At 42.8% G+C, this 27574-nt stretch overlaps 1 protein-coding gene across 1 annotated transcript in view; it reads right to left on the bottom strand.

Annotated features, from left to right (window-relative positions):
• The window catches only part of ABCG8 (ATP binding cassette subfamily G member 8), a 40599-nt gene that overhangs the window by 8184 nt on the left and 4841 nt on the right, over positions 1–27574 (bottom strand). The window contains exons 2-7 of the mRNA XM_083175708.1: positions 21148–21258; positions 20150–20300; positions 18344–18582; positions 14422–14554; positions 12462–12731; positions 857–1019 (exon numbers count right to left, since the gene is read on the bottom strand). Coding sequence (XP_083031834.1) covers positions 857–1019; positions 12462–12731; positions 14422–14554; positions 18344–18582; positions 20150–20300; positions 21148–21258 — 1067 coding nt within the window. The remainder of the gene's footprint in view (positions 1–856; positions 1020–12461; positions 12732–14421; positions 14555–18343; positions 18583–20149; positions 20301–21147; positions 21259–27574) is intronic.

The raw sequence follows: 27574 nt of genomic DNA, 5'->3' as shown, positions 1-27574 counted from the left end.
AACAAAAGATTTGGTACTTGTGTATTTTGGCGGTGCCCATCGCATCGCATACCATAAGGCATACGATGGTATGCGATGCGATATCGCGCGATGCTGTACAATGTCATACAATTTTAAAATTGTATGACATTGTACATGGCATACAATGCCATACAATGCGATGCGACGCAATTAAACATTGTATAAGCACTCTAATGGGTGCTTACAATGTGAAATGCACCCCCACGCCACCCCCCCCCCCCCCACACACTATAAACGTGAACCCGAAGCGTGGCAGCGGTACGCGTCCTCCGACCTTTTCATACCCCCACTATCCACGTCGGCGTGGAGTTGAGAATAGAAAGTGTGGCAAGCGCAGCGAGTCACCGAGCCCGAAGGGTGGCGAGCGGACGCGGATACCTGTGAAGCCCGCAAGGGGACTCCGATACCTGTGAAGGTATCCGCGTCTGCTCGCCACGCTTCGGGCTCGGTGGCTCGCTGCGCTCGCCACACTTTCTATTCTCGACCCCACGCCGACGTGGATAGTGGGGGGATGAAAAGGTCGGAGGACGCGTACCGCCGCCCCTCGCCACGCTTCGGGTTCACGTTTATAGTGGGGGGGGTGGCATGGGGGTGCATTTTACATTGTAAGCACCCTTTAGGGTGCTTAAAAGCACCCTTTATGGTGCTTATATGATCTTTCATCGCATAGGGGGCAAAAATCGCGATATAAACATTGCGTGATGCACATCGGGGGCACCGCTATAATACACAAGTACCAAAGATTCTGCCTTGTAGTATATTTTTTGGTACTTCTAGACGTCATGGTCCAAAATTACATTTGAATATTTCTGTTATCAGATTAACAACAACATACCAGGTCTCACTGGATGTAATTTCCTGATTTCCATCATTGACTTTCCACAGGAAATCATCAATGTCTTTGACTTTTTGCCAGAAAATCTCTGCCAGAGACCTCGTCCTCTCCAAGGATTCCATTTCTTCCTCTTTGGATCGATGATTGATGCTGGTCAGATCAACTGATAAGAAAGGGATCAAAGGTTATGACAGACCACTGATTTTTAGTATTTATTTTATAGAATACCATTAACCCCTTCCTGACAGAGCCAGTTTTTGCGTTCCTGACAGAGCCCTTTTTTTCAAATCTGACATGTATCACTTAAGTGGGGATAACTTTTTTTTGCTTTTACTTATCCCAGTGATTTTGAGATTGTTTTTTCGTGACACATTGTACTTCAAATTAGTGGTAAATTTGGGTCGATACAGTCTGTGTTTTTTTGTGAAAAATACCAAAATGTCGTAAAAAAATGGAAAATTTAGCAATTTGCAAAATGTTAAATTTTCTGCTTGTGAGACAAATAATCATACCACTCAAAATAGTTAATAACTAACATAGACCATATGTCTACTTTATGTTTCCATCATTATTTCAACTTCCTTTTAATTTTTTTGGACACTAGGAGGCTTACAATATGAATAGCAAATTCTCAAATTTTCAAGAAAATTTCAAACACTGATTTTTTTAGGGACCAGTTCAGTTCTGATGTGACTTTGAGGGACTTGTATGTGAGACACCCCCATAAATGATACCATTTCAAAAACTGCACCCCTCACAGTATTCAAAACAGCATTTTGGAAGTTTGTTAACCCTTTAGGTGTTTCACAGGAATTAAAACAAAGTGTAGGTGAAATTTCAAAATTTCATTTTTTTTGCAGATTTGCAATTTTAATACATTTTTCTAAGGAACACAGTACATTTTACTAGAGAAATGTGACTAAAAATTGATTCCCCCAATTCTTTTGTTTTCATAAATATCCTATATGTGGCCCTAGTGTGCACGTTGACCAAACCACAGGCTTCATAATAGAAGGAGCACCTACTTGATTTTGGAGCCTCCTTTTTATGAGATTATTTTTTAGGCACCATGTAGGTTTCTAGGCACCATAAGATGCTAAAATTTAGGAAACCCCCCCCAAGTGACCCCATTTTGCAAACTACACCCCTCAGGGAATTCATCTAGGGGTATAGTGTACATTTCAAACCCCCAGGGGTTTCACCAATTGTGGTACAACTGGGCAGTGAAAATGAAAAATTAAATTTTTTACACAAAAATGCAGTTCTGGCTCAAAATTTTTCATTTTCAGAAGGTATGAAGGAGAAAAAGCACCCCAAAATCTGTGCCCCAATTTCTCCCGAGTACGGCAATGCCTCACATGTGACCAAAAAATACCATTTGGGTGCATGGCAGGACTCAGAAAGGAAGGAGTGATTTTTGGATTTTGCAGCTCAGATTCTGGTGGAATGTTGGTGGGTGCTATGTTGCATTACCAATACAGTGGAACCCCCCCACAAGTGACCCCATTTTGCAAACTACACCCCTCAGGGAATTCATCTAGGGGTATAGTGTACATTTCAAACCCCCAGGGGTTTCACCAATTTTGATACAACTGGGCAGTGAAAATGAAAAATTACATTTTTTTACACAAAAATGCAGTTCTGGCTCAAAATTTTTCATTTTCAGAAGGTATGAAGGAGAAAAAGCACCCCAAAATCTGTGCCCCAATTTCTCCCGAGTACGGCAATGCCTCACATGTGACCAAAAAATACCATTTGGGTGCATGGCAGGACTCAGAAGGGAAGGAGTGATTTTTGGATTTTGCAGCTCAGATTCTGGTGGAATTTTGGTGGGTGCTATGTCGCATTAGCAAGACCCCCCAAGCAGCAATACAGTGGAACCCCCCCACAAGTGACCCCATTTTGCAAACTACACCCCTCAGGGAATTCATCTAGGGGTATAGTGTACATTTCAAACCCCCAGGGGTTTTACCAATTTTGATACAACTGGGCTGTGCAAATGCAAAATTACATTTTTTACACAAAAATGCAGTTCTGGCTCAAAATTTTTCATTTTCACAAGGAATGAAGGAGACAAAGCACCCCAAAATCTTTGCCCCAATTTCTCCCGAGTACGGCAATGCCTCACATGTGACCAAAAAATACCATTTGGGTGCATGGCAGGACTCAGAAGGGAAGGAGTGATTTTTGGATTTTGCAGCTCAGATTCTGGTGGAATTTTGGTGGGTGCTATGTCGCATTACCAAGACCCCCCAAGCACCAATACAGTGGAACCCCCCCACAAGTGACCCCATTTTGCAAACTACACCCCTCAGGGAATTCATCTAGGGGTATAGTGTACATTTCAAACCCCCAGGGGTTTCACCAATTTTGATACAACTGGGCAGTGAAAATGAAAAATTAAATTTTTTTTACACAAAAATGCAGTTCTGGCTCAAAATTTTTCATTTTCAGAAGGTATGAAGGAGAAAAAGCACCCCAAAATCTGTGCCCCAATTTCTCCCAAGTACGGCAATGCCTCACATGTGACCAAAAAATACCATTTGGGTGCATGGCAGGACTCAGAAGGGAAGGAGTGATTTTTGGATTTTGCAGCTCAGATTCTGGTGGAATTTTGGTGGGTGCTATGTCGCATTACCAAGACCCCCCAAGCACCAATACAGTGGAACCCCCCCACAAGTGACCCCATTTTGCAAACTACACCCCTCAGGGAATTCATCTAGGGGTATAGTGTACATTTCAAACCCCCAGGGGTTTCACCAATTTTGATACAACTGGGCAGTGAAAATGAAAAATTACATTTTTTTACACAAAAATGCAGTTCTGGCTCAAAATTTTTCATTTTCAGAAGGTATGAAGGAGAAAAAGCACCCCAAAATCTGTGCCCCAATTTCTCCCAAGTACGGCAATGCCTCACATGTGACCAAAAAATACCATTTGGGTGCATGGCAGGACTCAGAAAGGAAGGAGTGATTTTTGGATTTTGCAGCTCAGATTCTGGTGGAATTTTGGTGGGTGCTATGTCGCATTAGCAAGACCCCCCAAGCACCAATACAGTGGAACCCCCCCACAAGTGACCCCATTTTGCAAACTACACCCCTGAGGGAATTCATCTAGGGGTATAGTGTACATTTCAAACCCCGAGGGGTTTCACCAATTTTGATACAACTGGGCAGTGAAAATGAAAAATTACATTTTTTTACACAAAAATGCAGTTCTGGCTCAAAATTTTTCATTTTCAGAAGGTATGAAGGAGAAAAAGCACCCCAAAATCTGTGCCCCAATTTCTCCCGAGTACGGCAATGCCTCATGTGTGACCAAAAAGTGGCAGGACTCAGAAGGGAAGGAGTGATATTTGGATTTTGCAGCACAAATTCTGGTGGAATGTTGGTGGGTGCTATGTCGCATTAGCAAGACCCCCAAAGCACCAATACAGTGGAACCCCCCCACAAGTGACCCCATTTTGCAAACTACACCCCTCAGGGAATTCATCTAGGGGTATAGTGTACATTTCAAACCCCCAGGGGTTTCACCAATTGTGGTACAACTGGGCAGTGAAAATGAAAAATTACATTTTTTTACACAAAAATGCAGTACTGGCTCAAAATTTTTCATTTTCAGAAGGTATGAAGGAGAAAAAGCACCCCAAAATCTGTGCCCCAATTTCTCCTGAGTACGGCAATGCCTCATGTGTGACCAAAAAGTGGCAGGACTCAGAAGGGAAGGAGTGATATTTGGATTTTGCAGCACAAATTCTGGTGGAATTTTGGTGGGTGCTATGTCGCATTACCAAGACCCCCCAAGCACCAATACAGTGGAACCCCCCCACAAGTGACCCCATTTTGCAAACTACACCCCTCAGGGAATTCATCTAGGGGTATAGTGTACATTTCAAACCCCCAGGGGTTTTACCAATTTTGATACAACTGGGCTGTGCAAATGCAAAATTACATTTTTTACACAAAAATGCAGTTCTGGCTCAAAATTTTTCATTTTCACAAGGAATGAAGGAGACAAAGCACCCCAAAATCTTTGCCCCAATTTCTCCCGAGTACGGCAATGCCTCACATGTGACCAAAAAATACCATTTGGGTGCATGGCAGGACTCAGAAGGGAAGGAGTGATTTTTGGATTTTGCAGCTCAGATTCTGGTGGAATTTTGGTGGGTGCTATGTCGCATTACCAAGACCCCCCAAGCACCAATACAGTGGAACCCCCCCACAAGTGACCCCATTTTGCAAACTACACCCCTCAGGGAATTCATCTAGGGGTATAGTGTACATTTCAAACCCCCAGGGGTTTCACCAATTTTGATACAACTGGGCAGTGAAAATGAAAAATTAAATTTTTTTTACACAAAAATGCAGTTCTGGCTCAAAATTTTTCATTTTCAGAAGGTATGAAGGAGAAAAAGCACCCCAAAATCTGTGCCCCAATTTCTCCCAAGTACGGCAATGCCTCACATGTGACCAAAAAATACCATTTGGGTGCATGGCAGGACTCAGAAGGGAAGGAGTGATTTTTGGATTTTGCAGCTCAGATTCTGGTGGAATTTTGGTGGGTGCTATGTCGCATTACCAAGACCCCCCAAGCACCAATACAGTGGAACCCCCCCACAAGTGACCCCATTTTGCAAACTACACCCCTCAGGGAATTCATCTAGGGGTATAGTGTACATTTCAAACCCCCAGGGGTTTCACCAATTTTGATACAACTGGGCAGTGAAAATGAAAAATTACATTTTTTTACACAAAAATGCAGTTCTGGCTCAAAATTTTTCATTTTCAGAAGGTATGAAGGAGAAAAAGCACCCCAAAATCTGTGCCCCAATTTCTCCCAAGTACGGCAATGCCTCACATGTGACCAAAAAATACCATTTGGGTGCATGGCAGGACTCAGAAAGGAAGGAGTGATTTTTGGATTTTGCAGCTCAGATTCTGGTGGAATTTTGGTGGGTGCTATGTCGCATTAGCAAGACCCCCCAAGCACCAATACAGTGGAACCCCCCCACAAGTGACCCCATTTTGCAAACTACACCCCTGAGGGAATTCATCTAGGGGTATAGTGTACATTTCAAACCCCCAGGGGTTTCACCAATTTTGATACAACTGGGCAGTGAAAATGAAAAATTACATTTTTTTACACAAAAATGCAGTTCTGGCTCAAAATTTTTCATTTTCAGAAGGTATGAAGGAGAAAAAGCACCCCAAAATCTGTGCCCCAATTTCTCCCGAGTACGGCAATGCCTCATGTGTGACCAAAAAGTGGCAGGACTCAGAAGGGAAGGAGTGATATTTGGATTTTGCAGCACAAATTCTGGTGGAATGTTGGTGGGTGCTATGTCGCATTAGCAAGACCCCCAAAGCACCAATACAGTGGAACCCCCCCACAAGTGACCCCATTTTGCAAACTACACCCCTCAGGGAATTCATCTAGGGGTATAGTGTACATTTCAAACCCCCAGGGGTTTCACCAATTGTGGTACAACTGGGCAGTGAAAATGAAAAATTACATTTTTTTACACAAAAATGCAGTACTGGCTCAAAATTTTTCATTTTCAGAAGGTATGAAGGAGAAAAAGCACCCCAAAATCTGTGCCCCAATTTCTCCTGAGTACGGCAATGCCTCATGTGTGACTAAAAAGTGGCAGGACTCAGAAGGGAAGGAGTGATATTTGGATTTTGCAGCACAAATTCTGGTGGAATGTTGGTGGGTGCTATGTCGCATTAGCAAGACCCCCAAAGCACCAATACAGTGGAACCCCCCCACAAGTGACCCCATTTTGCAAACTACACCCCTCAGGGAATTCATCTAGGGGTATAGTGTACATTTCAAACCCCCAGGGGTTTCACCAATTTTGATACAACTGGGCAGTGAAAATGAAAAATTACATTTTTTTACACAAAAATGCAGTTCTGGCTCAAAATTTTTCATTTTCAGAAGGTATGAAGGAGAAAAAGCACCCCAAAATCTGTGCCCCAATTTCTCCCGAGTACGGCAATGCCTCATGTGTGACCAAAAAGTGGCAGGACTCAGAAGGGAAGGAGTGATATTTGGATTTTGCAGCACAAATTCTGGTGGAATGTTGGTGGGTGCTATGTCGCATTACCAAGACCCCCAAAGCACCAATACAGTGGAACCCCCCCACAAGTGACCCCATTTTGCAAACTACACCCCTCAGGGAATTCATCTAGGGGTATAGTGTACATTTCAAACCCCCAGGGGTTTCACCAATTTTGATACAACTGGGCAGTGAAAATGAAAAATTACATTTTTTTACACAAAAATGCAGTTCTGGCTCAAAATTTTTCATTTTCAGAAGGTATGAAGGAGAAAAAGCACCCCAAAATCTGTGCCCCAATTTCTCCCGAGTATGGCAATGCCTCATATGTGACCAAAAAATACCAGTTGGGTGCATGGCAGGACTCAGAAGGGAAGGAGTGATTTTTGGATTTTGCAGCTCAGATTCTGGTGGAATGTTGGTGGGTGCTATGTGGCATTAGCAAGACCCCCGAAGCACGGTGAAATGATGAACCTAATAATCCATAGATGTGTGGTATATTTTAAAACACTCCTTTATACATAGGCCGGGTTTGTCGGGGCAAGTTTCACAGTGGAAAATAGTTTCCTTTCTTATTCCCTTTTTATAGCAAACTTTGCACCTTTTTTGTGTCCTGCCCTTTCTTGCAGTGGAGGGGATTTCGTTCGGAAAATGCTGCCCTGGTACAATACGGGGGCCAGTACTAGAAGTACTGGGGCCCTCTGCCTGCTGGTTCCCAAATATTAGGACCTTTATGACTTCCTCTTGAAAGTGCATAAATGTCCCCCTCTGGCCGGTAGAACGGAATAGCACGTAAGCGTTATACAGTGCCATCTGGATGATATACACGGCCAGCTTCTTGTACCAGATTTTTGTTTTCCGCAGGGCACTGTACGGCTTCAGTACCTGATCTGAAAGATCCACTCCGCCCATGTACCTATTGTAATCCAGGATACAATTAGGTTTTGAGGTGTGGGTACTGGTACCTCGTACAGGGACGGAGGTGGTACTGTCTCCGTGAATTGTTGTCAGTATAAGGACATCCCTCTTGTCCTTATATTTGACCAACAACATATTTTCGGTGCATATTCCCCTGCTTTCACCCCTTCTCATTACTTGGGCAATGTGCGTTTTTGGGAGGCCTCTTTGGTTCTTGCGCACAGTACCGCAAGCTGCTGTACCTCTTGAACCAAGGGCCTTAAACAGGGGGATGCTAGTGTAAAAGTTATCCACATAGAGGTGATAACCTTTATCCAGGAAGGGGTGCACTAAATCCCAGACAATTTTTCCACTAACACCTACGAGGGAGGGGGGGCATTCTGGCGGTTCAATTCTTGAATCCTTCCCTTCATATACCCTAAACCTGTGAGTGTACCCTGAGGTGCTTTCACACAGCTTATACATTTTTATGCCATACCTTGCCCTCTTACTGGGAAGGTACTGGCGGAATTTAACCCTTCCTTTAAAATGTATAAGGGACTCGTCTATGCAAATGAATTTATCTGGGATGTACATCTCTTCAAATTTGGCACTGAAATGATCAATGACCGGCCTGACTTTGAATAGCCGGTCAAAGGTGGGATCATCTCTGGGTGGGCACTGTGCATTATCGTTGTAATGCAAAAATTTAAGGATCGTCTCAAATCGAGCCCGGGGCATGGCCATACGGTAAAATGGGGTGCTGTACAGAACATCTGTACTCCAATATTGCCTAATTTCTGGCTTTTTTACTATGCCCATATGAAACACCAGACCCCAAAACGTCATCATCTCTACTGCATCTACAGGGGTCCACCTAGCAAATGATGACGTGGGGTTTTGAGCAATAAACTGCTGGGCATATAAATTAGTTTGGTCCACCATTAAATTTATAAAATCATCAGAGAAAAATAATTTGAAAAAGTCAATTTCTCTGAGACCTGTGGAATCAAATTGGATTCCTGGCATGGCCAAAAACTCAGGAACCTGGGGCTCAAAATTGTCTGGTGGTGGGGTCCATACGAGATCAATTATTGGGGGGTGGGTCTCAGCTGCTCTACGGGGGCGTCTTTGAGGGGGTCCCTCATCACCAGAGGAGGAAGAGGAGCTTAAAACGAATCCTTCAAATTCCCCGCTTGCATCACTGGCTGTGTCAGAGTCAGAGGCAAGCATGGCATATGCCTCCTCCGCTGAATACATTCTTCTGGATGACTGGGATGACATTTGGGATGACATTTGGGATGCCATTTTTATTTTTGTGTTACTGGTAGTGAAATGTTTCAACACGTGTATAGTGTAGGGGGGGTACAAACTTTATTTCAACCCGGGGGGTATGTAGTGTGTAGTGTGTATGTAGTGCAGAAAAAAAAATACTTTATACAAAAAAAAAAATTGAAGGGGTTAAAAAAAAAATTGAAGGGGTTAAAAAAAAAAATTGAAGGGGTTAAAAAAAAAAAAAAAGGTCCTGCGCCAAAAATTGAGCACAGATGTTGGTCAGTAACGTCCGTCACTGAACAGCGCTCAAAGGCAACAGGAATTTGATCAAAAAAAAAAAAAATAGATCAACCCTGTGCCGAAAAAGCTGATCAGTGATGTACGTCACTGATCAGCGCACAGTGGCCACAGGACACCCACAAAATCACAGTGTGTGTAAAAAAAAATTAAAAAAAGACCCCACAGCACCCACAAAAAAAAAAAAGGTGATCAGTGATGCGACACTGATTACCAGTGAGGGGCAGCAGGTGCACAACCTTTGGTGCAACTGACAGTGCAACTGGCAGCAACTGACAGGTATATATAAAAAAAAAAACCTCTGCACCCCCAAAAAGTTGCTGATCACCTCAGATATAGTGATCAGCACAAAAGGCGGGGGCAGCAGACACAAAATTTAGCACTCTCTATCACTCTCTGTCACTATCTCTCTCTATCTCTCTATCTCTCACTATCTATCAATCTATGACACTGCAGCAGCAGCACTGACAGTTATATATATGAAAAATAACCCCTGCACCCCCAAAAAGTTGCTGGGGGTGCACAAAATGGGGGCAGCAGACACAAAATATAGCAGTCTCTATCACTCTCTGTCACTATCTCTCTCTATCTCTCTATCTCTCACTATCTATCACTCTATGACACTGCAGCAGCAGCACTGACAGGTATATATATATATAAAAAAAAAACCTGCGCCCCCAAAAAGTTACTGATCAGTTAATTTATACTGATCAGCACAAAAGGGGGGGCAGCAGTCAGTTATATAAAAAATATATAGCACAATCTGTCACTATCTCTCTATCTCTCTATCTCTCTCTATCTCTCTCTATCTCTCTATCTATAACTCTATTACACTGCAGCAGCACAAAATATAGCACTCTCTGTCACTAGGCCTCTCTATCTATCTCTATCTCTCTCTCTCTATCTCTCTATCTAATAACTCGCAGCAGCACAACACAGCACAACACAGCACAGGATGTCACAAGAAGAAGCAAGATCCAGGCAGTGATCAGGTAAGTATTTAGCAAGGTTTTGGTCAGTATATGGCGGCAGCTGGGCACGGTGACCGCACTGCACACAATTCCAGACCGGAATGGCGTCTGCAGTGCAGTCACCGTTAGTTTAAACCCCCCTCCATGGCTGTGATTGGTCCGTCGGTCCGACGAACCAATCACGGCCTTTGGGGGCGGGCGGGGTGAGGTGGGGTGACACCAGTGTCACCCTTACACCCCGCGGTGATTGGTGTTGTACTTTACAGCACCAATCACCTCCGATCCCGTGTCACCGGCGAACGTTATTCGCCGGTGACACAGAAAACGCTGTGAATGGCTGTTCACACTGAACAGCCAATCACAGCGATCGCCGACGGGGGGGCGGCATCACAGCCCCCCCTGGGCATGCAGGGACATGTCTGCTGTCAGGGACAGCAGACATCGTCCCTCTGTCACTGCGTCTCTAGACGCAGTGACAGTTTGAAGTCATGACGTATATATACGTCATGTGTCGGGAAGTACTTCCCGGCCATGACGTATATATACGTCAAATGTCGGGAAGGGGTTAAAAAAAATACTGTATTTCCATGAAACCTTGTTTCACATTGGTTAAGTTCTTAAGTTACAGTGGCCATTATATAAAGGCATGTAATACCCAGTTATATGAAATACACACAATTATTTTGTCTTTTGTAATTCATATTTTCCAACCACAATTACATAATCTTCATGTTTCTTCCCCTTTATGGTCAGTATTAATGGGTTAGCGTTTTACAAAATACATTAGTTCAACAAATACAAAAAACTCATAATAATAAGGGGTCCCTATTTTAATATAGTGAATAAGAAAAACAACTAGAACCTAGAACTCATATCGATGAAAATCTCCAGCTCACAAGTAAATAGTTTAGAAACAACTTTGACATCTACTTATTTCACCTAGAAGACTTTAAATCCTGCTCACAAGTAGATTGTTTAGTACAGATTCCCAAATGCATTTCGGAAGGCATACCAACAGTCCAGGCTTTAAGTACTGTATATCCATGCTTGGCCACAGGTGACTTAATTAGTACATTAGTTTGATTTAACCATCTGTGCTGAGCCATGGATATACTTAAAACCTGGAATGTTAAGGCCCATACACACTGGGTGACTTTGAACTCAAAGCCGCTCAAAAGAGCAGGTTTGAGTGGCTTTCCGCTCAAAGCCGTCCAGTGTGTATGGCCTGGTGATGAGCGGTGATGCGCATTCCCGCATCAACGCCGGGAAAGCCGCTCATCTGCTGGTATTACCAGCAGATGAGCGGCTTTGAGGACAGATTTGCATAGTGCTGTGCTATGCAAAGCTGCCTCCCCCCCCCCACGCGCTGACAGCACCGGGCAGGGGGAAAGCCGCTCAGTGAGTATGCATTGAGCGGCTATCCCCCCCAGCGATGATAGCGATCATAGCATAACCGCCCAGTGTGTATGGACCTTTAGTGTGCCTACGTCTGGTTTAGAAATAACTTTGCCAAACCTATGCTACCCTCAAATCCAGCACACAAGTGGATAGTTTAGAAACAGCTTTGACATATGGACATTCCACCCAGAAGACTGTAAATCATGTTATTGTCAATTGGTAGAGAAAATGTGTCACAATCTAAAATAGGTTTAATAGCATAGTATTTTTGCAGAGGAAAATCTAAATAATAAAATCCTTAGACGTTGCACAATTTATCAACAAGTTTAGATGGTACAAGTTTGAAAAGTAGTATTTATTTTTTGGGGGGAAAAATAAATATAACTTGACATTTTCAATGTGATATTTGTGGTGCTTCATTTTGGTACAGGTTATTGACATAGCGCTTTTCAAAATTCTTGTGTCTTTTTTGCAACTTTTTGCAGAACGTTAATCTCTATAATCACAAAATCTACTTATTGCTCCTTAAGGCCTTTTAAAAATATTCAAAGTTTGACATCAGCAGAAAAAAAAGACTTTTCACAACTTTATTACATTTCCCTGTATGTGTTATATGAGAAAGATGTTGGTTGTATAAATTGAATGCATCGTTCTTGTTTTTATTGTTGTTTTGTGTTGATAGTGACTATTATTTAATTGTACTTACCGTAAAAATCTGCTGGGTTACTGTATCTGGGACATGGATAACCTATAGATGTGAAATACTGAACCATGTCTTTTGCTGTTCCAGAGTAGACTGTGGTCCCTGATGAGAGAAGGAGAACTAGATCGAAGAGTTGGAATATATCAGATCGAGGCTGATGGATAGATAACAAAACCAATCTGTTTCCTCTGGCAAGTCGGGATAACGTAATCACAAGGTTGTGTGCTGTAAAGCTGTCTAGGCCAGACGTGGGCTCATCCAGTATCAAGATACCTGCAAATAAAAAGGTAAGTATTATAAGACATGACATAGGTTTGGAGGCCTATATCAGTTCTTTGCAAACTGAAAACAGCATTAGGTAATATTATATTAAAATTCTAAATTAAAATTATAATAATAACAAATAACAAGATTACATAAAATAATGTTCTCATGTAGAAATAAGTTTTTTATGTTTTCGTTGTACACGTTTCCAGCTAATATAGAGCAGGAGTTTGGGTTATTTATGTATTATGAGTTATTTATATAGCGCACACATATTCCGTAGCTCCTTACAGAGAATACTTGACCATTCACATCAGTCCCTGCCCCAGTGGAGTTTACAATCTATATTCCCTACCACATGTACACGCACATACATTCATTCTAGGGTTAATTTTGTTGAGAGACGATTAACCTACCAGTATATTTTTGGAATGTGGGGGAAAACCGGAGTACCCGGAGGAAACCCACACAAGCACGGGGAGAATATGCAAACTCTGCTCAGTTAGGGTAATGGTGGGAATCGAACCCATGACCTCAGCGCTGTGAGGCAGTGATGCTAACCATTACACCATCCGTACTGCCCCAGAAAATAATTTATTTCCTCTTGGTAGAGGATAGATGTGGGACGGTGGATCTTGTCAAGAGCTGTTTACCAATGAGCTGCTATAAAACAAGGAAATAACTGTATAAAAAACAGAATAAAAAATATACCAAACAGTGTGCAGCGCTAACATTTATTAAAATTAAAGTCTAAGAATAGATTGGATGATCTTTACCATGTTTAATGTATCATATATTAGTTAAAACATGAGAAGTAACATGCATAGCTTAGGTTAAAAAAATGAACTTCATACAGTAGGAGCAAGTTTCATCTTTGCTCCTTTGGCCATGGCTAGCCATGGCTATTCTATTGTTCTCAGCTGCAATACGTATTGTATTGCAGCTGAGAACAATAGAATAGCCATGGCTAGCCATGGCTAGCCATGGACAAAGGAGCAAAGATGAAACTTGCTCCTACTGTACATTAAAAATAATGGGAAAAATAGGTTGGGCATATGGTTAGACGGCGTCCATTCCTATAAATGCCCCTGGACAAACCAAGGCAATGCTGATTAGGCTGGTAGGATGATTATTGAGCAATAGCTACCACCTCCTCATGGTAGAATGGCAATGCAGACCACTTGTGATGGCAATGCTGTTGGCAATGTATATCAGGATGTAAAATGTCCTGTCCTTTCTATGGAAGGTGAGGGTGTGGAAACGCCGTGTGTGTTTAAGCAGAGGATAGTTGGTGGAAGAAATGCTCCATTACCCAGCAGCTGTTAATCCAAATGGGAAAGAGTCCAGGGCTGGTTCAGATACTCGTTCAAATAACAGGATGGAATGATGGTGCAAGTTGGCAGTAAGTGACGCGTTTTGCTACACTTGGTAGCTTTATCAAGGTGCATGTTACTTCTCATGTTTTAACTATATGATACATTAAACATTGTAATGATCATCCAATCTATTCTTATATTTCATTTTTAATCAACTATAGAGTTGCACACTCTTTGTTATAATTTTGCAGGGGGTTGGGTTATATGGCACAGACGGGAAGGCTGTCTCGTCTTACTGTTATTTTGAAATGCAGGCTAAGCCCAAACAGCAATGCTATAGGGAGGTTAGATAAGTGAACATGATTTTCTGCAATCCATCTTACCAGGATTCCACAGTAGTTGTACTGCAATGCTGACTCTTCTCCTTTCTCCACCAGAGACTCCCCGGGTGTACTCATTTCCTACTTTGGTGTTGGCACATTGCCGTAACCTAAGTTCTGCGATGACATCCTCCACCTTTCAAAACATTGACATGGAAAGTTTTCATGATGATGCAACTCAATAAAAATGGACTTAGTTACATAGGCCCTTATTCTGATCGGTGCGGCCGGATCCGAATATGAGGCCAGGACCGTGCGTGCGAAACCCCGCCTTCCATACGGATCACCAACTCCGTCCGTACGCGTTAAGGAGCTGGCCGAACGGACCGCACGTGTATTTTTCATGGAATACGCCTACTCCATCTCAGGGAACCTCCCCCACCATTCGATGGTCGCAGAATGCAGGACCGAGTGGTCCACCAGCTCCCGCAACTTCAGACCACACGGACATTTTTCCGTGCAAAAGCAGGGATCTGGGCGGGCAGCTGACATCCGGCAATGTCATATGTCCGCCCCCTACACGTGCGTCACGGCCGCATTACCATACATACGCCCAGCGTTTGCATGGGAACGCCCATGAAACGCGGGGCGTATGCATATGGTAATGAGCTCAAATAGCCCTTCACGCCCCTCTCCACCCCCTGTTCGGAGTGTTCACATTTCATGCGGGATTTGGCCGTACACCCCGCTCGCACATGCGCAGAGACGCCTCTGCACATGCGCAGACACAAAACATCGGCGGCACGAACGCACGCGGATATTACCGCACCAACCAGAATAAGGGCCATAGTTACATAGTAGTTAAGGCTGAATAAAGACCTACGTCCATCAAGTTCAACCTTTGCTTAGAAGGTATGGTCTATTTGTTATATCCCTATATATATATATATATATATATATATATATATATATATATATATATATATATATATATATATATATATATATATATATATATAAATTGTGCATTCTGATTCAATTTTGGACAATTTCTGATTATGGATTGTACCACTGGATGTTTTTAATCAATAGATGGTTGTCCAACCTTATTTTACATGTATTTATTGTGTCTGTCGACACCACCTCTCCAGGAAGAAAGATACATAATTTAACTGACCTGAACAGAAAACCGTTTTTTTTATCGAAGGCTTTGAAATCTTCTATCTTCTAGTCTAAATGCATGCCCACGTGTCCTAGACTCCTTCCTCAAAGCAAAAACAGATGCCTGACAGTTATTTATATTGGCCCCTGATATATTTGCACATGTTAAGCATGTCTCCCCCTAAAAATCTCTTTTTTTTTTATCAAGGCATTTGCTAACCCCGAAACGTTGGGAGTTGTTTTAGCACTACTTAAAGATTTTTCAAAGACCCCCTGAGTGCCTCTGCCTGTTCTTTGGACTGATTAGTATTAATGCACCAATAGGGCAGCGGGGCTGCTGCAACCCTTCAGGTAGAGTGCTGGGCTGACTTCTACTCATATATATATATATATATATATATATATATATATATAATTGTATTGTTGTTGCTGGCTGGCACTCAAAGAGACTTTCATCCAATATGACACTATATAAATGTAAAGGTGCGTACACACAGACAGATTTTCTGTCTGATCTATCTGGTGGGAACAAAAATCTGGAAATGTATGGGAGCAACTGACAATCAAAAAATTGTTCCCAAAACCGCTTGAAAACAGACAGTGATCAGTCAGACAAATTGTTTAAACATTCTGATATAACAAATTTATCAAAGCATTTTTTTCTGTTTTCCTGCATTTGGGTGGAAATTTTTGATTATCAGTTGCTCCCATACATTTCCAGGTTTTTGTTCCCATCAGATAGATCAGACAAAAAATCAACGTTTCGGGCTGTTATACCCTTTATCAAGACAAATTGGGCATAACAGCCCGAAACGTTGACTTCAAACTTACACTTGTATATTGTCTTATTGGATTAAAGTCTCTTGGAGTGCCAGCCAGCAACAACAATATATTTTCCTAAAGGAAGGTGAGCACCAGAGCAAGTTGAGCATTTATTATCTACGCGTGACGGACACCAGCTCCATATATATAATTGTAGATAGTTCTTTATATACCATGTTATCTACCAATCAGATCCCCACTGTCATTTTAAAACAAATAAATGCCAGTTAGGAGCAGATTAGTTGGCATTTTATCTGTCTCCAAGTTATCTCGTGTCAAGGTCTGATTCATCTCCCCATCTCTGCTCTAAGTTTAGATTGTAATAATTAGTGGATTCATTAAATGATTGATTCATATTTATATCATCATCATTGTGTTTATAATTAATGTTAATTTATAATGCACCACAAAGCTCTGCAGAATGACAAATCAGTCAACATACAAACCATCCAAGTAAATGCAGAACAAATATATGTATGAGGTTGACAAAGGTGCAGCTATGAGTCAGTGGACAGTGTCCTAAGAAGTATATGCAAGACTGATACAAGTGTAGAATTGAGCCAAGGGGTAGAGAAGGCCCTGACAACTATAAACTAAGTTAGGGGTGAGTCAGATGGTGTAGAAGACCCTAATGGACTGAGCTCATATGAGTTTGAAGAATGTATAGCTGTGAGTCAAAGGTTAGAGAAGGCCCCAACAAGTATAAATAATGGTGAGTTGTACATATGAGTCAGAGTTAAGAGAAGGCTCTACTCATGAGAAATTACCAAAAGGGCAATTATTCTTCTCCTTATTATTATTAATTTGTTTATTTATATGGTACCACAAGGGATCCGCAGAACCATTACGGAGTACATATACAAATAACTAATACAAGAAAACATTGACTTACAATACACGATAATATCAGATAAATACAGGAAATATATAATCATAGCTGTATCAGCAAACAGAAATGAAAAATATCAGGGTGGCAGAAAAAGAGAAGCAGATGAGGGAAGACTGCTTTTAAGAGCTTACATTTTAAAGGGGAGGGAGAGACAGATGGATGACATGGATGGAGTAGACAGTGAGCATGGAACAGAAATGTTAAGATGAGAGATGAATGGGTTTTGTGAAGAAGTGAGTCTTAAGGGCACATTTGAAGTTTGTAGAGAGGTGGCGAGACTGATGGGGAGAGGTAGAGAGTTTTGGAGAAATGGAGCAGCATGTGAAAAAATCTTGAGGGTAGAAGTGAAAGGAGGTAATCAGAAGACAGAAGAGGTGTTTGTGAGGGTATTGTAAGTGAGTGTGAGAAGTTTGAATTGGAATTTGAAAGGGAAGGGGAGCCAGTGAAAGGCTAGTAAGAGTGGGAAGGTGGATGTAATACGTTTGGTGAAGATGATGGGCACAGAAGTGAGTTGAACAGGAAGGACAGGGAAGCGGTGTCGATAGCCTCAATGTTACACTCAGTGATGGTAGTCTTAGGAGGTAAAGATGGAGAAACAGAAAGAGATACATTAAAAGAGAACAGGTGTTGGTCAAAGAGGGGAAATAGGGAGTTTGAAAATCAGAAATATCACAGTGATGAGTAAAAACCAGATCAATAAGCTCCTATTAACATGGGAGGGCGAGGAGGTCTACTGGGAGAGGCTAAATGAAAATGTGATGTCAAGGAATTTGGAGGCAGAGGATTTTGGGGTGATATCAACTAGAATGTTCATATAATTTAAGATAATTAAGGTAATGTTGGAAGAGGAAGCCAAGAAGCAAAATTGTCGAGGAATTTGGAAGGAAAGCAAGGGGGATGGTCAATGACATACATTTTGATACAATGGGAGCTTCTGACAGAGTAGTTAGTAGCAGTGGTGTCACTAGGCCATTCCCCTTTTTCGTTCTTTTTTGTGCATGCAGAAGGTGCAGCATGTACCCCTGACCCAATGACAGCCCTGGTTAGAAGAACATTTAGAGTGATTTCTATAATTCTATTGATTTTATTTTATACATTTGGCATGTCACTCACCCGTTTTTGCCGTTGCTGTTCAGAATATTGTTTGGGAAGACGAAGTTTGGCAATAAATAGTAATGTCTCTCGAACAGTGAGGTGCGGCAAGAGTTGATCATCCTGTCGCACGTGAGCAACACACTTCTTTACGAGATGCTTAGTGCTCAGTTTCCCATTGATGAGAATTTCACCTGATTTAATTTTTCCTCCTTCATCTTTGCATGTAATGATGTCCAGTAAAGTTGTTCTTCCACACCCTGACCGGAAAGGGAAAAAAACAATAAAACATTATGTACAGGGAATATTTTTATAAATTTGGCACATTTCTAAGGTCCGTTTGAGTAGGGTCAGAGCATTTTCTTGTACTCAGTCTTCCTCTCTTGCATGTCCGAGAAATGGAGGAAACAGGCATAAACTACGTGATCTACACAACATTGCCACTGGGAACTCTAAGCTATGCCAGTAAAGGTGGCACTATAGCAAGAATTATATCTAAAAGGAGAAAATCTAAATATATAATTTGTCCCTGGTGTGCTAATGATGCCAGCATACCTCGGCTACATTTAAGTTATTAATCATGCTGGTGCTTGTAGTACTACAGGGACCAGTATTCCATGGATGCTAGAGTATGCTGGAATCCATGGCTTGCCAAAATAAATAACTCCTAACCAAGACCATCTTGCTTGCTACGGAATCCTAACTTGAATGACTTAAAATTGCCATTACACTTCTGCACATATTCTGAAACCACTGTATCAAGCAGAAGTAATATGGTGCTAACGAAAGAAGTAGTGTATCTTACGCTATAATGATTGATAAAGCAAATTTTAATGAAGTTAAACATCTTGATAAGGTGCCCATACACTAGGGCAATTCTCCTGTGATTTGGTCATTAATCATCTGATTTAGGCGATAAATCGGATAAGTGTCCAAATCGCATGGGTTTGACATCCTGGTCCGATGCAATATGAGGTCCACTGAGCATTACATCGGAGCCTGATGATCGAATGAGCAGCACTATAGTCACCTCGCCAAGCCTCCTAAAAGGCTTTGCTGGGGATTGCATACAATACATGGTCTGCATGGTGTATTGTATGTAGTACCTGCCGCCCAGGAGGTTCCTGGGCAGTTCAAAAGTGAACTCTTGTATGTATGTTTGGGCACTTTTAGATAGATAGATAGAATCCACAGACGCTAAAGGACTACCTTAACAAGTTGTATGTGGAGAGCCATTTGGACTACTATAAATTAAGGACATTGACTTTTTGCTTCAAGTTCGAGACTTTACGTTTATATTAATTACAGTGAGCACGATTTCTATGTTCCAGCTTTGTATTGTATATGTAATTGTTGGTATGGTAGGTGACATACTGTGAGCACATTCTTTATTACATCTCTGGGTGTGCACAGTGCTATATCCATAATATCTTTTTCCTACAGCATTCTGTAATGACCAGTGTTAGATATTGTATATTTTAATACTGTCTTTTTGCATCATCATTATTTTGTAAGGATATCCTATAAATGTACATTTTTATCAACATACCATATGCTATTTTCATATATTATGAAAAAACTAGTTTATATATGGTCTATAGCAAGTAGTTCATCCAGTGAATGGGTGACTCACAGACCTGTCACTGGGGATCATCCTTCAGCTTAATATTTAAAAAAGAAGCAAATATTCCTAAAATAATTTTGACTGTAATATTTTCCTCTACTTAGCTAATATTACACAACATACCCCTACTAAAATGAAGCTGATATCTCTACTCTACTGAAGACCGACCTTCAATATTTGAAAACATGAACAATTGAATTTACCGGAGTTTCCGATGACAGCCAACATCTGTCCACTGCTGACTTTCAAATTCAGATTTGACATAGCTGTGGTCTGGGCGCCTTTATTCCAATCCCAAGGCATTTTAAACTCCGCTAATTTCTCATACCACGGAATCTGAGCATTTAGATTAACCTTGAAGAAAATTATATTTGTAATTTTTCATTTATAATTTTCATAAATACATTTTCAATGATATTAGTATAAATGACTACATTCCTGCATTTACCGAGCACCAGTTACCATGAAGGGCTTTCTGCTGAGCAAATAATTCAACAAAAATTAAATGATTTGCAGATAATAAATAATCTCATGAATTTTATAAAAATAATTGAATGTGATTTATTTGTTGTGTGCGCTGGATAAATCTGGTTTGGACAATGTCTGGGTTGATATCAAAAAGTTAACATAGATGTTTTTTTACTGGGTTTTTTAATTGTCAATGTTGACACCAAAGCACATGGACCCCCATTTAGTATGCCGCTTCGCTTCCCATGCTTTGTGCTCCCCTACCACAATTTACCATCCCCTATACCATTTCCAATCAAAGTCCATGTGGTAGCAAATTATAAAAATAAAAAATCTCCAAAAACTCATGTCAACCTTTTCATGTGTCAACTATAGCCATATTGACCATTTGCTTATGTCGACCTTTTGACCACCTTGTCTATATGCATTTCCACCATATGCTGTCAACCTAGACATGTCTATGAGCCATCCGGTTCCCGGATAAATAACCAGTATAATTTAATTGCTATGTAAGCATGTGTTAATTAAAAATGTATATATGTATGTATATTTAAGTTAATGACGTATCCATATACTGTAGATGTGCCAGCCAAACAAGATACGTGTCCTACAAAATTGCATTACACTACTGTTAATTGTGGCAATATGTAATTATTCACATTACCCATACAGTATATGGCACTTTCTTAACTTAACAAAATAAAATTCTGTATCTTTATCACTCAATCTTTACCTGGTAACACAGTTCTTTCACCTCCAGGACATTTGGCGCTCCAGAGTATGTGAAATACAAACTGTTATCTTCTTCTGGAACAAATAAGTCATCTTTGGACATCATACCCAACTAGAAAAGAGTTGGATACATATTTTATAACAACTAATTAAGGTTATAAATGTATAAAATCTTACTCTCACTACTGAGAAACTGTATTAGAAATGAGAATATGAATACATCCGTGTAAATATGGCTTCTTCTTGAATAGGAAAAGAAAAGCTTTCCAGACTTACTAAGACACTAATACCCCTTTGACACCGCACAAAGAACCCGGATCCGACCCAGGTTGTTACCAGGTCAACCAGGGTCACTGTGTCATACATCCCAACTTATAGATGGAGGTGGGCACAAGGTTGCGCGCTGCAGACGCGCTGAAAATTTTGGGGTGTGGCCTATTTAAAGGGGTGTGGCCTATATGTGCGGCTCTCCTGCGAGGCCACACCCCTGTTTTGCCGCTATGGGGACATGACCCAGAGTCTCTGTGAGCCTCTAGCCATGCCCTCAGCCCCCTGGCTGTGGTAATAGACGATGTGCGCATGCGATGAGAAAGGTATTAGTAACCCCAATAGTGCCTAAACCTACCCAGCACCCCCCCCCCCTCCCCGACAGCACACTAGCTAGGCCCGCATACAATGTTGAGATTCCAGTGTCAGCAATCTGATCCAGTGGCGTAAATTCATTCCAGTTGCCTGGAGCCAAGATAGATATTGGTAACCCCCCCTCCCCCCCCCCACACACACACACACACACACAACCCTATATAACCTTATACAAACTACTGTATATATATATATGTCTGTTTAGAAATTTAGATAGAGAATACATATATATATTTCATAACTCAAAAGCAAACTCAGAAAGAAATATCATTGGCTTTTAAATAACTGATTTAAACTTACAGGGGAGGAGAGGTGCCCCCTTGGGAGCAGGAGCCCGGCGGCAGATAACTCCATTGCCTCCCAGAGTTCTGCCTCTGATCTGATGTATTCAGAGTTCTGGCATCTGTGTAGATGGGATGCCAGTATTGTGTATTGAACGCCAGTATACTGACCGCCAAGATGTTATCCCGCATTCCCATATTACTGCCCTGGTGTGGAGCTGAACTTTCCACCAGAGGTGGAATTATTCCCACACTGTTCATGCTGTGTGCTCTCATCTACATGCACTTTAGACTCATACAAAACTCAGTCACATCTTGCAGCTGAAAGAGAGTAACTAGTTGTTTGGACATATAGGCGATTACTGAGATTGGGATAACGCTGTGTCAATGCACCGGCTGCAGACTATGCAGAAATGTGCGTATGTGGACTATTTTCAGGTGAATATCTTGTCAATATTCACGCATATTGTTCAGTTTTTGTGCCTACTATATTGATAACAATGCGCGCTCCCGCGGATCGGAAATGATAACCCCTATCATCTAAACATGCCGTAAAATTTCACGATATCGTCAGTGACATCACCAAATGATATCGTTCAGTATTTAAGCCATGTATGTTTAATTTTGTGGCACCACAGATCTCGTTAATGATATTGTATAGTGTACCGGGCATTACAATAGTACCTAGCGGGGCCTCAGCAGCAGTCTTAACTTGAAAGTGAATGCCCTCTGTGGATATAGTCATATATACAAGTACTGTAATCTATATTTGAGTACGAGCAATGAAAATAATTTTGTAATTAAAACAAAATAATACTGTAACATGAAAAGTCTTTTACACTTGTTAGAAATCCTGTTGGGTTATATTTTATTTACATTGTGCGTATCCTCCATTGTTAGGGTGATAGAAAAGTAACTCACCAAGTATTACAGCAATAATATATAACAGTAATAATATATATTACATTCTACTGCATTGCCTACCCCAGGGGTTCTCAAAGGTTTTGAATCACGGCACCCCAAAGTATCAAAAATGTGTTTGCGGCACCCCTAAGCTAAAGGTTTCTTATTGAGAAAGTCAGAAACAAATATTAATTTAAATAAATTGTGTTTATATCTTATCCTTAGGGTCAGTCATCTGGGGATACGGTCGGTTGGTCGACCTAAAGATGGTCGACTGTCATTATGTCGACATCACTAGGTGAAAATACTGCAAGGTCGACAGGGGTCTTGGTCGACATGGGGCAAGGTCGACAGGTCATAAGGTCGACACAAGCATTAGGTCGACATGGTCTAGGCCGACAGTCAAAAGGTCAACATGGGGTTTTTCACTGTTTTCTGAGCCGACTTGTGCCGACAGGCGGTATTTCATGCTCTACCATCCACTAGGCACCATACCGGAAACATGGCGAATGTAGCGAGCCATGCGAGGGGACACGGTGCACTTAATCCTGTGTCCATGTCGACTGTGTTGACATTCGGGTCAAAAAACAGTGAAAAACCCCATGTCGGCATTTTGACTGTCGACCTAGACCATGTTGACCTAATGCTTCTGTCAACCTAATGACCTGTTGACGTTGTCCAATGTAGTCCTAGACCCCTGTCGACCTTGCAGTATATCGACCTAGTGGTGTAGACATAATGACTGTCGGCCATCTCACACAGTTTGGGAACCGCTGGCCTACCCTAATGTCCCAGTACTCTGTGTTTTCTCCTTAAAGTTTATTTTTTTGTGCAATTAACTGGCTCTATTGTGTAACCCATGAGAGGTTGCTTTGTAGGCTATATCTGATAGTAGTTCAGTTTCATACAGCTACTCTTAGACTAGAGTGACCAATATTATAATTATTATTTTATTTTAACTTACTGTAAACTTCATTCTTCAATAGAAATGTATAACCATGTTATCTGTGGGGGGCGTGGCCTAGCGCTGAAGAGAACAGACGTCTTCTAGCAGAGCTCCCACAATATATCCCCTAAAACGGCATTTTATGCCTAATTTTGATCCCCAACTGCCTCCAATATCACCTGCCTGTCCGGTGGGGTCCCCCCTGAATCGGGGTTATCGGTGCTGCGGAGCCGGGGGTAGGAGGAATCCTGCCCTGCAGGTTGCGGCCTGGTAGCCCGGACGAAGCCGCGGCCTCAATTTCAACAAGCACCCGGCGGGTGAGCTCCAGGACCCGCTCGGAACGGAATACGGGACCTCGCGGTGCAGCGCCAGGCCTTGGGAGGTAAGCGGAGTCTCCCCCTGCCCTAGCGGACTACCCTCTCCTGCCCTGGTGAGCTTACTGGCCGGAGGGAGGCTCAGGGCTGCAGGATCTCGCTCCGTCTCCTGGCCGCGGCGGCCATCTTGGATCCGGCCGGCGGCTCTCATCCACGCTGCTGCGGCGGGAGGGAGAGGGCTCCCAGCATAAAACACAGCAGAGGGCTCGCATCTGGAGGCGGTGGGTCCCCCCCCCAGAGCCTGAGAAGACAGTGTGAGAGGACGCGCTGGGGCGCCGGTGCTCCCCGCGGAGGTACTGAACAGACTGGGGTACCCTGGAGAATAGGAGCAGCGGCCATCTTGAGGATACACCAGCAACCCCCTGCACATAGAAACTGGCCCATTCTCCCCTCCAGAGCCAGATACCTGGAGCAGTCACCTCCCAACGGGCACAGTAAGTGGGTTTAATCCCCCACTAAAAACTACCCACTGTACAACACCTACTGATTCTGATATAGAGACTGTCCCTGCAGTGTGACACTCTCTCATTGAGATATTGACATAGACTGACCCTGCAGGGAAACCTCTTGCCTCTTGCCCCTGTCCCTGGGGGTACTATACCTGCTTGACCCACCCCCCTGCTGGGCTCATTGGGCTTGGAGTGTGCTGAGATATATAAGATACCCCTGATTCAGTTCCATAGGTTCATCTCCCTGCAAAAGCCCCTCTAAAAGGGAGACATTCCCTACCCTAGCACCACAGCCCTGGTCTCCACACTCCATCTTGTGGCCGATATTGAAATTACAACTCAAGTTTAAACTTTAAACCTCTCCACTTTACTATTACTGTACGATGCTATGATACCTCCCTTATCCGCAATAAATCCAGGATGACAGCTCTGGACGGACACTGTTAACATACTACAGGCCATGACTCCCTAGCCACCCGCTAATATGGGGGAGTGTGGCCACTGGTCTCCCTCCGGGCTTCTGTGAATTCTCCCTTGAGTCGGTACTACCAAGTGTCTCTGAAGTCGCCCCCCTGTTTACTCTCAGTGTATTACCGGTCCACCTATGGGGAAGTCTAAGAGAGGCCCACAGACACCTATGTCCAAGCACCCAAGTGACGGCTCTTCCAAATCTACAATTTTTCAATACCTTACCCACAACTCCGGGACAAATATAGAAGACTCCCAGGCACCTTCAGACTGTTCGCAATCACCTAGAGACCCGCTGCAAATGGACTCCTCTCCTGGGCCCTCCATCCCGCAGCACCCTGAGACCACATTGACGGAGGTCCTAGCATACCTCCGCACCTTACCCACTAAGTCAGACCTCCCTTCCAAAAAGGACTTCTTGGACATGGAGCAGAAGCTACGTGAAACGATCAAAACGGAGATCTCATCAGTCCAATCTGAGCTAAACCAGACAACGCAGCGTGTTTCAGACCTGGAAGATCTCACGAATGACGTGGTTCACTATCAGGATAAATTATATGAAACCGCATCCACCCACGCTCAGGAATTAAAGTCCTTGCAGCGGCGCCTTGATGATTTGGACAACAGGGGGAGGAGAAATAATCTACGCATCAGAGGTCTTACAGAAGACATCCAAGGGCCTGGAATCATTGACGCTCTCACAAAAATATTTAACGAATTAACAGACGCCGCACCTGACCACACGTTTCTCTTTGACCGTGCCCACCGCGCATTGAGACCAAGGGGTCTTCAACCTGACAAGCCGAGGGATATTATCTGCCGGTTGCACTATCACAGAGAGCGTGAAGAAATCCTTAGTAAAGCCCGCAAATTGGAAGCCATTGAATTTAATGGAGAAAGGGTGCAAATATTTCCAGACTTGTCTTGGAACACTCTCCAACAAAGGCGTCTGCTTAAACCCCTCACAGATCAGCTTAAACAGAAAAACGTCAGATTCCGCTGGGGTTTCCCTTTGAGTATCCAGGCGACTCATGAAGGCAAAATGGTGACTCTACAGACCCCGGAAGACTTAGACCCATTCTGCAAAGCCCTCGATATCCCAAGACCACATCTCGCTGACTGGCTACATCTGACGAAACGTCTAGACCCTCCGTGCCCTCCGTCTGGACGCGTACGATGGCAGACAGTAGGCAGTGGTGCCGGAATGGCCTCCCCAACAACGTCAACCCACTCCGACCACGCGACCTGACTTGGAGCCTTTTTGAGAAGGACTGGTCCTCATCCTACATAAAGGAGGGTGTGATACATCCACTGCATGATGAACTCCCTGATATTACATTGCACTTTGTGGATGTCTCTTCCTCCTCATGCTCCCCTTGAACGTGGGGGGCCTTCCCGTGACGTAAAGAATGGCCCATAACCAAGAGGCCTAGACGCTGTGGTCCCCTTATACCACAATTATGGAACTCAGGTATGAGTTGTAATTTCTTGTAACTTTCTCGGGTCACAACTTCCATACAACTTAAGATCGATTACCTGCCCTATTCAAAATGCTTTAGATAATACTTCATGATAATGTTGCAGGAAGATAGGAACACCCGTTATACATAGTAACCAGGATCCTCTAATTGTGTTTTCTCACCTAGTAATTACTCTAGGGTTCCTGCCCCGGGCCTCGAGTGACCCCCCCTATATGTCATTAGTGCAGAAGAGTTATTAGAGTTGTTTGTTTTTTCTCTGTTTCTCTATATTTTTCACAGCTTAGAGAAGTTCCCTAACTCAGGCTTTAATAGTTTGACCAATGGGATGTTGCCTGTTCCCGGAAAGACCCTCTATACCAGGGGACTATCGTTCTTCTGAATGAGGGACAGTTATTTGTAGTTTTGTTTATTGACACAGTACCGACTTTTTGAAATGTTATTGGTTCTGTCTATACCTTAAACTACCCCGCGCCCGGTGGGGGATGTGGCCACCGCCCCCAGTTGGGGTGAACCACATTTCTTTTTGGACTATGGTGCACCATGCGTGCACCATTCAGTTCAACAGTGGTTTCATATCGTTCTTGTTGATAGCGTATATTGTTATGTTTTCTTCTTACATGCAAATGTATTTCTTCTTGCTCTCGTTTCCTTCTCTTTCTACGCCCCTCCCCCCTCCCTCCACTGCCCTAGGACCTCTTCGTAAGTACACACCGACACCTGCTGATGCTATCCCGGAGGTGAGTGTGCTCCTACTAACTCAGTCATGCCGTTGCCTAATATGAGGTCACTTAAGTTGTGCTCCCTGAATGTGAAGGGGCTCAATGTCCCTGAGAAAAGGTCCACTCTGGTCAGAGAACTTCGCACTAATAAGGTTGACGTGGCCT

This window comes from Crinia signifera, chromosome 3 (genome assembly GCF_055691185.1).
Source record: "Crinia signifera chromosome 3, ASM5569118v1, whole genome shotgun sequence".
Taxonomy (NCBI): Eukaryota; Metazoa; Chordata; class Amphibia; order Anura; family Myobatrachidae; genus Crinia; species Crinia signifera.
This window is presented reverse-complemented; position numbering and strand designations above follow the sequence as displayed.